Source organism: Astyanax mexicanus, chromosome 6, assembly GCF_023375975.1.
Source record: "Astyanax mexicanus isolate ESR-SI-001 chromosome 6, AstMex3_surface, whole genome shotgun sequence".
Classification (NCBI taxonomy): domain Eukaryota; kingdom Metazoa; phylum Chordata; class Actinopteri; order Characiformes; family Acestrorhamphidae; genus Astyanax; species Astyanax mexicanus.
Window position 1 is genome coordinate 8,501,931 of NC_064413.1, and position 14,638 is coordinate 8,516,568.

A 14,638-nucleotide genomic window follows, 5' to 3' on the forward strand; every position below is an offset into this window, starting at 1 on the left:
AGGGCCCGTACCCCGTTATACTGCCTTCAAACACACAAACCCCAGCAGCTTTCTTATTTTCGCTCCCTAAAATAAAATAAAAAAGGCAAATATTAAAAAAATTCAGTCCATAATATTTTTTTCTTTTAAATTAACCGCATAATGTTTCTGAGTGGGGATGAGACAAAACATTCTAACCAGTGCCAAAACCTTTGCCCAAAGCCTAGTTGGTTGCTGTGGTGGTGCTATGGTATCTGTGGTTGTTGCTTTTGATGTTGCTATGGTGTTGCTAAGCTCCTCTATGCACACACAGTACAGGAGAGCTGGATGATGTGCGGGTGGGGTGTCCAAACTTTTGAACAGTTACAATCACACTAATTAACGGCATTAATGTGCTTCTGCAAGCATCATTGTAAAGCCAAATATATTCTTTTTAATAACAGGATGAACTTCACCCACACACACACCCAGTCAGCACACAGAGGCTGACATGACTTTATTTGCTGCACTCTTAAAAACTATAAACTCTACCTCAGTAACTGCTGTGATTATATATGTTCTATATGTTACAGTATGTCACACATCTCTGCACCTTATCCCCACTATACACTTTATTATACCGTATCGGTACTGCACTGTCCTGTCTTTAAATTGTCTCGTCTTTTGTATTTATTGTTATTTAGTGTTATAATTTTATAATTTTACGTTGCACTGTCGTCACTCCTGCACTTTATGTTGTCTATTGCTTGTTGTTCTATGTTGCACCATGGTTCCGGAGGAACGTAATTTCATCACACTGTGTACCTGTACTCAGATGTAATGACAATAAAAGCCTCTTGACTTGACTTGGGTATCTGGTACCCTATACTGGTTACCTATTATTTTGAGATACTATGTTCAGTATTGACGCAGTTAAGTGTGAGGCTTGAGTTTGATGGGGTTGAGTGTGATCGGGTTAAGTGTGATGGGGTTGAGTGTGATGCGATTGAGTGTAAAAGGGTTGGGTGTGACACGGTTGAATGTTACTGGGTGGAATTTGTTGGGGTGAATGTGACTGGTAGAATGTGGCGCAGGTAAATGTGACGCCGTTTATGTATGACAGTTTTGATTGTGACGGGGTTGATTGTGATGGGGTTGAGTGTAATGGGGTTGAGTGTGATGGGGTTGAGTGTGACAGGGTTAAACGTGGAACAGTTGAATGTGGCATCATTGAGTGTGAAAGGGTCACAAAACTTTAGAAAATGCTTTATAACCTTTTCCAGACTGATAGATCTCAGTTACTTTCTTTCTCATTTGTTCCTGAATTTCTATGGATATTGGCATGATGTCTAGCTTTTGAATATCTTCTGGTCTACATCCTTTGTAAGGCAGGTCCTGTTTAAGAGATTTTTTATGGAGGACTGGTGTGGCAGTAATCAGGCCAGGGTGTGGCTAGAGAAATTGAACTCAGGGTGTGACCTTTACTTTTTACTTTATTCTTAGAGAACTGTAAAAAGACAGAATACAACCTAATTAAATAGTATATGTTAGCAGATATATCATTATCATAAACATGCAGTTTAATGTAGAAAAATGCCATTGTTGTTACTGTCGCTGGTGATACTGTCACTGGTGTTACTGTTACTGATGTCACTGTGTTACTGCCAAATGGTGTTACTGTCATTGATGTTACTGTATCGGTGTTTCGTTGTCACTAGTGTTACAGTCAGCTGTGTTACTGTCAATGGTGCTACTGTCACTGGTATTACTGTTACTGGTGTTTTTGTCACTGGTGTTTCTGTTTACGATGTTATTATTACTGGTGTAACTGTCCCAGTGTCATTGTTATTAGTGTTACTGTCATCTGTGTTAGTTTCAGTGGTGTTACTGTCCCTACTGGTGTTATTGTTCCTATTGGTGATCTGTTACTGGTGTTACTGTCAATGATGTTTCTGTTCTCATGTTTTTGTGACTGGTGTTGCTGTTACTGATGTTTCTGTCACTGCTGTTATTGTCACTGGTGTTACTGTCACCGGTATTTAGGTCACCAGTGTTACTGTCATTGGTTTTACTATCACTGGTGATACATTTACTGGTACTTTTTATCACCAGTGTTATTGTCATCATTGTTACTGTCATCGGTGTTACTGGCACTAATATTTCCTATCTTTGAAAAAAATACATTATAGAATTACATAGTCTAAGTTTAAATGTTCAAATAAGATAACAATCAAGACATTTTGCCATTCCAGAAATGGATGTTCCTGTTTTGATGAAAATGTTTAATATCTGATTTGATCTGAATTAGATTTGTTGATCTGAATTGGGATTGGTGTTTACAGGCCTGCTGCCGCATGGAGAAAAAGCAACGCCATTCAAAATCAGCCCTGCTGCATTCATTTGCATTTTGTTTGCATGGTCTAGAAAAGATTTTACAGGGCCTTGGTTAAGGCTTTAGCTCTGAATGTAAACCCTTGTCATGTTCATGCTTTGCAGTGTGCTCTGTTAAACCCACACATAAGCCTCAAGTGCTGAAAACTGTAACTATGGCATATAAATAGCCACATTGAAGCCATTTTATATAAAAAAATGTCTAGACATATTTGAATAAGTTCACAGTCAACCTCCAAACCTAAACCCCATTGAAAACATCTGGAGTGTAATCAAAAGGAAGATGGATGGTCACAAGTCATCAAACAAAGCTGAACTGCTTGAATTGAATTTGTGCACTAGGAGGTCTATCAAAAGCAGTGTGAAAGACTGGTGGAGAGCATGCTAAGAGGCATGATCAATATTCCACCAAATATTGATATTATATTATATTCTGAACTCTTAAAGCGCTGGTATTGCTGTTTCTAAATGAATATGAATTTGTTTTCTTGGCATTGAGATTTGTAACCACTGCATCTTTTTTTGTTATTTTGCAAATAATTTCTCTAAATGATTCTTTTTTATTTGGAATTTGGGAGAAATGTTGTCATTAGTTTATAGAATGAAACAACAGTGTTCATTTTACTCAAACATGTACCTATAAATAGCAAAATAAGAGAAATCATGTTGAAGTTGAAGTACTACAGCTGTAGTACAGACAGTCAGAGAGCGCGCGCTCACTGGCGCCCCAAAGCGGAGCGCTCGCGCAGTGCGCGGGGCGTAAAGTGAAGCGCTTTGAAGTTCCGCGAGGATTTCGCTCCTGACAGGCATGAGCGCTCGCGCGGTATCACTCCGGAGTGTTTTTCCACGTGCTGCGGGCTTCACTCTCCGACTGCCGCAGCTGGATTCACACAGATAGAGCCATGCGCCACGCAATCCACGCAACTTTCTGCGCGCGGAGCAGCAGGTAGAGCGAGCCCTCCGTCCCCCGCCGCCGCTCGCGCTGCTGAAGAGGAGCATGCACTGTGTGATCTTATGCGCGTGAGAGAGAGAGTGAGAGAGCGAGCTCGGGTGAACTTGGAGGAGTGAGAGAGTGAGGAAAACCAGGGGTGAGCGGGAGAATGGCCTCGAAGGAGCGGCTGTACGAGCTGTGGATGTTATACTACACCAAGGTGAGTGGAACCGCGCTGAAGTTGGAATTATGTCCATTCCACCTTAAATGCCAATACAAGTAAAGCGATATTTAAGGTGGAACGGACATTTCCAACCAGAAGTCTTAACTCCAGCTTCGCTCTGACGCACGCACACACACCTGTTGCTCCTCTGGAGTGTTCTATACAGCTACACACACCTCACAGAACACTCTTAATCATTATATTCATCAATACACACCTTTATATATATTATATAGCTATATATTATATTATTTACTATACACAAACACACACTGCACTACAGTCACCACAACACACCCCACCACCTCCTCCACTACCACCAGCAGCAGCAGCAGGAAGTGTAACATTACACACTCAAAATACCACCTTAAACACAAGCCACCTTAAACACCATCATAACAATCCTAAATATAATACAAGTTTTACCCTGTTTACCATATTCTAGCGTTAGACCACCTCTAACGTCATTACTTTCACTCTTATATTCACTGTTGTCACTGTTCCTGCTGGGAGGAGTACACCTGTGAGCCAGGTAGCACGAGCACACTTCCTTGTTGTTATTGTTGGCCCTACTGACTCCATTCACTTCTGCTGACCCCAGCCTTCAACAACATTAAGATTAACGATAAGATAAAATTGATACTAACGCATAGACACCCATGATGATGTTGATAATTCTTTATTCAGTCAGTTAGTCAGCAAAATAGTGACTGAAAAGGAAAGCACAGGCAGAAGCATAATGCTTCTAATTATGCCTGTCCTACATAACTAATAGTTAATTTACCTTTAAACATTCTTAAAGTATATAAAAAAGAAAGAAAAAAAACAATAATAGACAAAAAAAACTTGTAACCTTCAAGAATTGCCTATAATATACATATATTTTTTTTTAAATCGAAAATGAATGACATATTAGTAAACCCATGTTAGTATCATTCCAACTCCAACAACAGATATACATCTCAATTTAATTTAATCTATTTTCTTGTACATTTGTAAAAACAAGTCATATTTGGACTTTGCACACAGTAAGGTACTAAATTAACCTTTGCTCTGTACCTTTGTTCTGGATTATTTTACAATATATAAATACATCAAATTTCATAACATGGAATTCCATAAATAGAGTATTGGTATGTTTATAGTAACCAGCCTTGTTAATAATACGTATGGATTGTTTTTGTAGGACTGCTATAGCATTTACTGCTGTTTTATATGTAGAACCCTGCAGTTTCACACAGTATGATATATTAGGAAGTATGCAATAGTAGTGATCAATATATTATCTGTAGAGCATTACAGTGTAATAAATTTTGATTTCCTGACTTGATTTCTAGGATTGATATTGACTTTGTGATCTTTCCTTTTCTACACATCTAATATGTTGATTCCATGTTAATTTATGATCAATAACAACACAAAGTAGTTTATATCAAGTTATTCTTATTTTAACAATTTTAAAATTGACCTGTTAAAATCCTTATACATCAATGATGTAATGATATATGTTGTGTAATATAATATATAGATTGCATAAATTTTACTCTGCACATTGTACCTCTATTACCCTGTTTACGGAATTCTGGCCACGTCTAACATCACTACAATCGCTCTTATATGCAATATTACTGTTCCTTCCCAGAGTACTCCTGTGAGCCAGGTAGTAGGAGCACACTTCCTCGTTGTAATTGTTGGCCCTAGTGACTCTTGAACTCGTTACTGACTCATAGACTCCCATGACATTATAGAAAAAAACTGTATAAAAAAAGCATTGTGCACGTTAAAGAAATTAATTAATTTTAAGAAAAATCATGGTCACACCCCATGGTATTGTATTAAACAGAAAAAAAGAACTATCTATTTTTAATCTATTTTTATAGTAATGTTTGTGCACAGAACATTCTTAATGTTTGAAAAAATGCCTAAATTACAAAAAAAACCTGTTGAAAATCCTTGTTACCTTGTTTACAATACTTTGGCCATGTCATTATGCTCTTAAATACCCTAATTACCACTAATTACTGTTCCTGCTCAGAGTACACCTGTGAGCCGGGTAGCAAAGGTAAACTTCCTCGTTGTTATTCACTTCTGCTTACCCTATTATTGATCAAATTTATCAGATAAAATCGCTACTGACCCATAAATCACTTTATTAAAAAAAAATAGATTTATAATCTAAGTAATCCAGTCATAGTATCATTAGTTTTGTTAAGGTGATTTTATCACATTATATCAGATATCTGTCTGGCCAGTAAAAAAATTATATCTGATGTAATGTGATAAAATCACCTTAACAAAGCTAATGATAATATGAATATAAGAAATTCCATTTACACACGTGTTTTTACTGTATAGAAACAGCATAATTGTGATGCTGGGTAAAGCAAGTGGCGATGCTGACAGCCAGAATGCTAACACTGTAGTAGTGATGCTGGGTAAAGCCAGTGGCTAAGCTAAAAGCCGGAATGCTAACACCGTAGTACTGATGCTGGATAAAGCAAGTGGCGATGCTGACAGTCAGAATGCTAACACTGTAGTAGTGATGCTGGGTAAAGCCAGTGGCTAAGCTAAAAGCCGGAATGCTAACACCGTAGTACTGATGCTGGATAAAGCAAGTGGCGATGCTGACAGTCAGAATGCTAACACTGTAGTAGTGATGCTGGGTAAAGCAAGTGGCTAAGCTAGATGCCGGAATGCTAACACTGTAGTAGTGATGCTGGGTGAAGCCAGTGGCGATGCTGACAGCCAGAATGCTAACACTGTAGTAATGGTGCTGGGTGAAACCAGTGGTGATGCTGACTGCCAGCATACTAATACTGTAGTAGTGATGCTGAGTGAAGCCAGTGGTTATGCTAACTGCCAGCATACTAACACTGTAGTAGTGGTGCTGGGTACGGCATCTATACAGCTACTATACAGCTATCAAAAGCATGTGTCATAACTACAGGGCCATTTAAAGGAGAAGTCCAGTGTAAAAATGACTTGGGGTGTAGTAAAACACGATAAAGAGTTATAACCTTTGTTGAAAAGCCCACCTCCATTCTCCTGCAGCTTTCCAAGATCCAGCAATTTTGTGCAGTTTGTCCAAACAGGCTAGAATAGGTTTTAGTGGGGCATATTTTGTCCCTGCAGATAAATCACTCATGTTTTACTACACCCAAATCAATTTTACACCGGAGTTCTCCTTCAAGGTGGCATAATTAAATTCTGTACGCAATAAAGCACTATTGTTTTAAAAAAGATGAAAACACACACAAAACAACACACAAGATTCAAACTAATGATAACGTTACCTCTCGTCAGAAAAAGCCAGGGTGCTCACATGGGCTTCTATTTCTAGGCAACATATCTTGGTTATGTTGATTAAATATATAGTTATATTATGCCAGAGTGGGCTCTCTCACTGATATCACTTGCTCTACTGATTTGCATTGATCCAAAGGCTACATGCTGTAGAATGCTTTACATATGTCTGTGTGTGTGTGTGTGTGTGTGTATACAGTGTTGCTCTATAAAGGCACATGTTGGCCTGTGGCTGAGTCAGCCTCCCCGGTCTACAGCGAGTGGTCTTTTATGAATGGTTGCCGTGGAAACGCTGCCAGCAGGTGTGGGACACTGCATCCACGTGAGCGTCGCCGGGTCTGCTGCTGTATCACACTCCGGCTTAAATAACAGCAGTGACACAGCATATGCTCAGTGGGAGTGACGGCACAGGGAGCAGATTGTACTATTAGCCGCTCGCTAAATTATACATCAGCCTTTCAATCTGCTCTCGCCTTCGGTGAGACCCCTCGCATAACACCCAGCATTGATGAAGCTGGGGGATGTACTGTCATACTGTTACTCTGATTTTGAGTTGTAGTGATTTGCGTAAGTGTTCTGCGCAGCCAGCGCAAAAAATCTAAACAAATAAAGCACAGCAGTCAGTGTAGCATACAGTATCAAAATGATAGATATGCTTAAAGGAGGAATCAGGTCTGAAATGGACCTGGGGTGTAGTGAAACATGATAACGAGTATTAACTTTTGCTGAATATCCCACCTCTGCTCACCCCAAGCATTCTAAAATACAGTGCTTTTAGCTGATGCTCCCAACAAGCTTACAATGCTGAGTAATGTTCATGTTTCACTACACTCTAAATCCAATTTCACACCAGATTTCTCTTTTAAACTGTCTCAGGTTGTTTCGTCTTGTTGTTAACTAGGGCTGCAGCTATGATTATTTTGGTAGTCTACCATCTGTCGATTATTTTTCAGATTAGTCGATTAGAAGAAACAAAAAAACAAATATCTGCTTCCTGTGTGTACAGCTCCTGCTCCTAGCTTTCTCTATCACTTTAAAACGATAGAAACAGCTGAATGTTTAATTTAAATGTCCTGTAAATGACCAGAAGAGATTAAAAAGTAAAAATTGCCATTACCATGGTCTTGTTGCTATGGTAAACAACATTCGTTTGCCGGTGTTGTGCCGAATTCAGCACCCTCGCCAGGAAAAGCACCCCCTCACGGGAGCCCGCACTCAACGTCTTCTCGGCTTTAACTTTACATAGAAATATGCACAAAAAATGGAAATACCCAAGATGCTGTCCTAAACTATGTTGACTCATAAGAGATAATGCCTTCCACAAAAGACAGGTTAGGTGAAAGCATGTTGTTTTTATGTTATGCAGTTTTGATATTAAAATGTATTGTAGTAACATTTATACCTGCAGTTGGCATGGTCCTTTTCTGTTTCTTACTAGTGTATTCTGAATGCAGAAATATGCAGAGAAGTAAAATATCTTATCTTATATCTTACATTATATTTTGGCCTTATTTTGGGCAGTGTTAATATTTAATTTTATCATACCGTATTTTTTGCACTATAAGGTGCACCGAATTATAATGCAGACTATCAATAAGCATCTATTTCTGGTCTATTACATACATAAGGCGCACTGGGTCTTATAGCACAAAAAATAACTTTTATACGTATAGATGTCATGTTTCTCCTCAGTTTCTTAACAAATGCTCTTAAGTTCACTTTGCATGCATATGCATATTTATATGTGGTTTTAAAGGCTATTTTTCAAAAATAAATTTGTTTGGTTTGTATTCTATAAAAGTAGATTGTGATTTTATGACTATGAGAAAATGTGGGTCCCAGGCTGAGACCAGTAAAAAATTCATGCTCTAAATTACATAGAAAAATTGGATACTCTAAATTGCCCTGGTGTGTGTGTGTGTCTGTGTGTGTGAGTGTAAGTATGAATGTGTGTATGACTGTACGCCTAGATATGGAGTGGCACTGGGTCAGCTCCTCAGTGCTGGATGCAGTTCTCCAGGTGGTTGTTTCTGGTTGAGAGTGCGCTTTGCGGGATTGGCTGCTGCTTTTCACTGGTGGATGAGTGTTAAGTGTAAATGTTTGTGTGTAAAATGTGATTGTAAAGCGTCATTGGGTTTCTAAAAAAAAAAAAGGCGCTATATAAGTGTAACTTCATTCATACATTAATTTATGGCAATGATGTGAGTAAGCTAGTGTTGATACAGTGAGTAAGTTAGCATTAATGTGTTTATTAATTTAATCTGAATACAGTGAAGTTGTTAACATCAGTAAAGTGAGGAAGTTAGTATAAATAAAATGATTATATTAGTAATTAACATTAGTTAATTACTTACTATTATTTAACTGAATAATTTACCTTTAATAGGATAGATAAGTAATCTATTATAAAATAAGCAAGTGAATAAGTGAATAATCATCTTTAGCTTAAGTTTAGCTTAACATTAACTATCATTAATGTTACATTAGAATGAATAAAACTGATAAAGTCACTAGATTGTTAGCTGACTCATTAGCTTATCAGTGCTAATACTACAGTGAGAGAGTGAGATTTATCAGCAGCTGTTTATGTGAACCACACTTGTTTCATCACGAGGAGTAGTTTACAGAAAAACACCAGAGCCTGATATTCCTGTTCGGAGGCAGTAAAGCAGGGCTGTGTGTGTGTGTGTGTGTGTGTGTGTGTGTGTGTGTGTGTGTGTGTGTGTGTGTGTGCGCGCGTGTGTGTTGGCCAGAGTGCCTCTCTGTTTAATTGCATTGTCCACAAATAGCTCAGCTGAAATACAGTTGTTGATGTCATCACTCTGCGTGTGTGTGTGTATGAACAGAACCATTCAAAAATTTGGACACTCCTTAAATTCAGTGTTTTTTTCCATTATTTGAAAAAGTTCTGTATTGTAGATTAATACTTAAGTCTTCCAAGCTATGAAGAAAAACATTTAGAATTGTTGAGAAAACAAAAACAGTTAAACAAACCAGAATATGTTTTATATTTTAGATCTTTCAAATTCAGAATTGTTCAAGAGTTTATTACTTGAATTTCTTGTCTCTTAATGTGTTTGAGAGCACCAGTTGTAAAGTTGTGAAGAGGAAAAGAAGGTATACAGAGAATAGCCCTATTTGAGTAATGTTTTAATTCATATTATGGCAAGAACTACTCAACTAAATAAAGAAAAGAATTAGTTTAAGAAATGAATTCAATTAAATGATGAAACTGGCTCTCATCAGTTTCCTCTGTTGTACAGCATAAGTTCGTCAGAGTTACCAGACTCAGAAACTGCAAGTTAACAGCTCCCCAGATAGGAACACCTAAATGTTTCACAGAGTATTTTGGTATTTTACTACATGATTCCTTTATAGTTTCTTAATAGTCTGGATGATTCCGTATTCATTTATAATGTAGGAAAAAATGTAGCAAAAAATAATACATAACAACTTTGAATGAGAAGGCGTGTCCCAACCTTTTGACTGGTACTTTGTGTGTGTTCTGAGAGGCTAACCTGATAAACAGGCTAATCTGAGAGCTGTTGTGGTGTTAATTTGGAGTAAGTGTTTGTCAGCCCGAACACCAGTCAGCTGACTGTGGAGCAGAGGAGCAGGCCTTCAGTCCTGCTAATGTCCTAAAGCTCAGAATTACACCACATCATCCCAAAACCTCAGTGAACACCACCACCACCACCTCTTTCTCATACTCCGTACCTCAAACCAGGCTCCAGCAACATCAGTATAAATACAGTGAATAAGGCATAAGTTTGCATTAGTACAGTTAGGGCTTTCAACTGTACTTTTTTCAACCTTTAAATGGTCCAAATTATAATCATGGGTGGTGTTGGGTGGGATTTTTGAGATAAATATGCAAAAGACAGCTGACAGGTGATTGTCTTGTCTCTACTGAACTGCTGCATATACTCACACAAACATACAACCTAACATAAATTGGAAAAATAATGTAAACTACAACAATGTAAGTTTAGTTGTATTTATTAAGTAATACAGTACACACTTACATATATAGGGTTGATTTCTGATTACTATTGACCTAGGGCCGTACAATGCCCTGATCTGATCTACACTGTATAGTGCAAGTGGTTTTAATGTTATAGCTGATGAGAGTACGGTCGAAAACCATCAGACAAATGTTGCTTACCAATGATAGCAGCGTGACAGGAAGTGGTTTTATCACATCACTGTTGTCCTCCCAGCAGCACCGGCTGTAGGAAGTGGTCTAGCACTGAGGCATCTTAGCATGCGCACACACACACACACACACTAACACACACACACACACTGTTTTTAATTAGCTGTAAGTTGTAATGTCACGTCACAGAATACACTACACTTACATATCCAGTATCTGCTTGTTGAGCCCCACCCATTCAGTCTACAGCAGTTTAGCCCCACCCTTTCAGTCTACAGCAGTTTAGCCCCACTCTTTCAGTCTACAGCAGTTTAGCCCCACCCATTCAGTCTACAGCAGTTTAGCCCAACCCAGCAGTTTAGCCTGCAGTAAGCCAGGGATTTACTGGCCACCAGTGATGGCATAGTTAGTTTGAAAAAGTAATCTGATGACTGATTACTCCTTTAAAAATAACTATACATTACTATACAATAAAAATAAAACTATAAAACTATACAATATACAATAAAACTATACAATAAAAATACATTATGGATTACTTGATTTAAAAAAGTAACTAAAGTAGGTTCAAGTTTCTTTACTAATTACTTTCAGCAGCTGTTGACAACTCCAAAGTAACTATTGGCTGTCTTAAAAGTTGCTAGAAGTTGCTAAATGATGTCACTGCCTAATTTACATAACACGCTTTTGAAGCTGTAAAGGAATAACATTGTGTGAGAGAAAAAAGTAAGTAAAAAACACCCGCAATATGTTAGAATTACAAACGAACTCTAAACAAATTAACAGTCACTTCTCAAAATACCTTTATGACTTTACTGCATTGTATAAATCATTTTGACGTAAATAACATAAGTCAGTTTTTGCCATAATGTTAAATGTTAGCATAAGAGTAGCAGTTAGCAGCAACTGCTATTCTACGTTCAACCCTCCTCCTTTATCCAGGCTTTGGACTGGCAAAGTGACTATAAAAGAGACACTTTGGCAGAGTTAATTAGTTTTTACATTACATTACATTAGGCAGACATTTTTGTCCAAAGCGACTTACAATAGTGAAGCACAAAAGTAATAGAAGTTAAAGGTAAACACATCTTTAGATAGGGCTTAAATGAGGTCTAAGGGAAATAATGGGATAGAGAAGTGAAGGAGGGGAAGAAGGAAATGAGGTTAGAAGTAGTTAGTGTGTTAGAGGTGTTAAGAGAGTAAGTGCTTATTTACGTAAGAGTAAGAGTTTATTAAAGATAGTGAGAGATTCTCCTGATCTGGTAGTGGAAGGTACTTTGTTTTCTGTAGTTTTAAACCTATTATACACAAATTGTTCAATGATGAGCAAGCTAGATAGATGTTTCAATTTTCACAAAGAGGCAGACACTGTGGACGAGGTAAGTGAAAGGCTATGTGGTGAATGAGTTGAGTGACTGACTACGACTGTGTGAGTTAAATTCAGTGATTTCTTTTTGTGTCACACTGAAGACACATTTATATTTACATCCCGCTCTGTAAATACAGTTCGGGGTCAGCCAGCAGCGGCTGTGGGGATGCTCAGTTCATTTACAGTGTGTTCGTGGAGCGGTGTGGGTCTGCTCTTAGTGTGAGTGATGTGGGGCGGGGCTCACGGCTGGACCTGCTGCTCGCTGAGGACAGTAACTGAAGAGCATGTGTGTTCACCTCAATGTTATTGGAGTCTCCAAAAGTCTCCAATAACACAAAAGTTGCTAGATTAGTCGCTTAGTCGTTAGTCGCTTTTAAAAAAAAGTCACTAGAGGGTCTGAAAAAGTTGGCAACACATACCATCACTCCTGCCACCTCAAAATAACAGTTTTGCCAAAAACTGCCTACTGAAAACTTCGCTACACTTTTGGGACTTCTTTGTTCTGTTTCCTTAAATGTATTTTTTTTAAGTCTCCAACACAAAGTGAACAACCAATCTTGATATTGATATATTTAACTGATTAAAAACTCAGTGTTGGAGTCAGAGTGTGGAAAGAGAAAGAGTGTGTGTATGTGTGTGTGTGTGTGCGTATGTTCTGCTCGAGAGCTAGTTTTAGCCTATTAGCCTTTTAGCTCGCTAGCCTGTTGTTATTTTGGTATGGTTGTGGCTGACAGCAACCATCGAAAGTTCCAGCAATAAACTGACACCTGTGTTCCTTTATCCTGATTACTCCCTCTCCATCGTGGTCACGATGCTCAGGGAAGCTAGTTTCCACCGTAGCTCAGTGGGCCAGAATGAGATAAACGTTCCCTTTTACCCATTTTGGGGTAATACCCAAACTTTGGTTCTTATCCAGTGGAAAAATGAACAGAAACTGGGTTAAAGCAAAGTATTGTAGCCTGCTTGGTCAGGACACAAAAATAAAACGAGTGGCCGTACTAAAACAACAAAAATAAGCGAGAGAGAGAACTTAAGGTGCTGCTGTAGTATCTAGGTGACTACACACCCAGACTACAATTCCCAGAATACATTACGTTTCTCAGCATTAACCCCTTACTTTCCCAACAACTGTAAATGGCTTTCTCATCCAAACGGATGCTGCAATATCTTTTTATTTATCTACTAAGGACAACAACAAAAAAAATAACGCACAGTTATTTGGATGAGTAATTTAATCTGATTACAGGATTGGAAATAGTAACACATTAAATTACTTGTTACTGAAAAAAAAAAAGATCAGATTAGAGTTACGAGTTGCTGACATTACTACTGGCCATAGGGAGTACTGGGACAGTTCCCAGTGAGCTACATTGTGTGTGGGCCTCTAAAAGAGCTAAAAATGTATTGAAGTATTCAAGGAATATTGAGTTGTGCATTGGTCCATTCACCGAAATGATGTCTCCCCAAAATACAGTTTATTACAACTACAACAAAGGTTGCTTATGCTTTAAAGTTGCTGTACATGTAGTGGGCTGGTCTAGAAAAAACCTAGAAGAAATTAGTATTCAATTCAGTTCTGCGTTTGACCAATGCTGGACATTGTGCATGGTGACTTTGGGGTCAAGTGATCATGGCTGCTGCAAAGTGTTCCACTCTTTTGGTCACTGGCTCTATGTGTGTAAACACCTGTGTCAGAAACAAATTCTAAATACATTTATTGCATTTTTCAGTATTAATATTAATGAATATTTGAGATCTAACCCCCTTGTTCAGCAATTATTCTTGAGGTTGAATTGTCATTCTAAGAGTTTCCCATGCCGTTTGCATGCATTTCTCTGTGTGTGTGTGTGTGTGTGTGTGTGTGTGTGCTAGTTTTGCATTCATCTTCCACCTAATAACACCCAAACAAGTTTCTGTTTTACTAAATTACACAAAGGTTTTGTGACACTTCTTTGATCATCTGTCACACTTAGAGCAGCTTAAATGTCACACTGCTTTTTTTCTGTAGTTAAACTGGTTCCAGTAGAATACGCTTTTGGTCATCTCCTCGTGTTCCCACAGTAACACTGCCTACCAATTTTCCCACCAATCAAATGCATCATTCTCTAGGTTCCTCATGGAGAACTGAAGGGACAGCACCATAATGTCCTAATGTAACAATTTTTATGGTGTGTGAGTTTGATAACTAAATTGTATGTAGAAGTTCCAGAATAAAGTACAGCTTTTAATCATGGTGGAGGTAGTTTTACCTACAGCTCACAGTGAGACCTATGAAGATAAAGTACCGCTTCTAAACATGGTGGAGGT

General features: G+C 38.2%; 1 protein-coding gene across 3 annotated transcripts in view; it reads left to right on the forward strand.

Annotated features, from left to right (window-relative positions):
- Positions 1 to 3,111: 3,111 nt before the first annotated feature.
- Positions 3,112 to 14,638, forward strand: part of nbeal2 (neurobeachin-like 2) — a 115,367-nt gene continuing 103,840 nt past the window's right edge. For all 3 annotated transcript variants that reach the window (XM_049480199.1, XM_049480200.1, XM_049480202.1), the window contains exon 1: positions 3,112 to 3,500. In XM_049480199.1, coding sequence (XP_049336156.1) covers positions 3,450 to 3,500 — 51 coding nt within the window. In that variant the 5' untranslated portion in view covers positions 3,112 to 3,449. The remainder of the gene's footprint in view (positions 3,501 to 14,638) is intronic.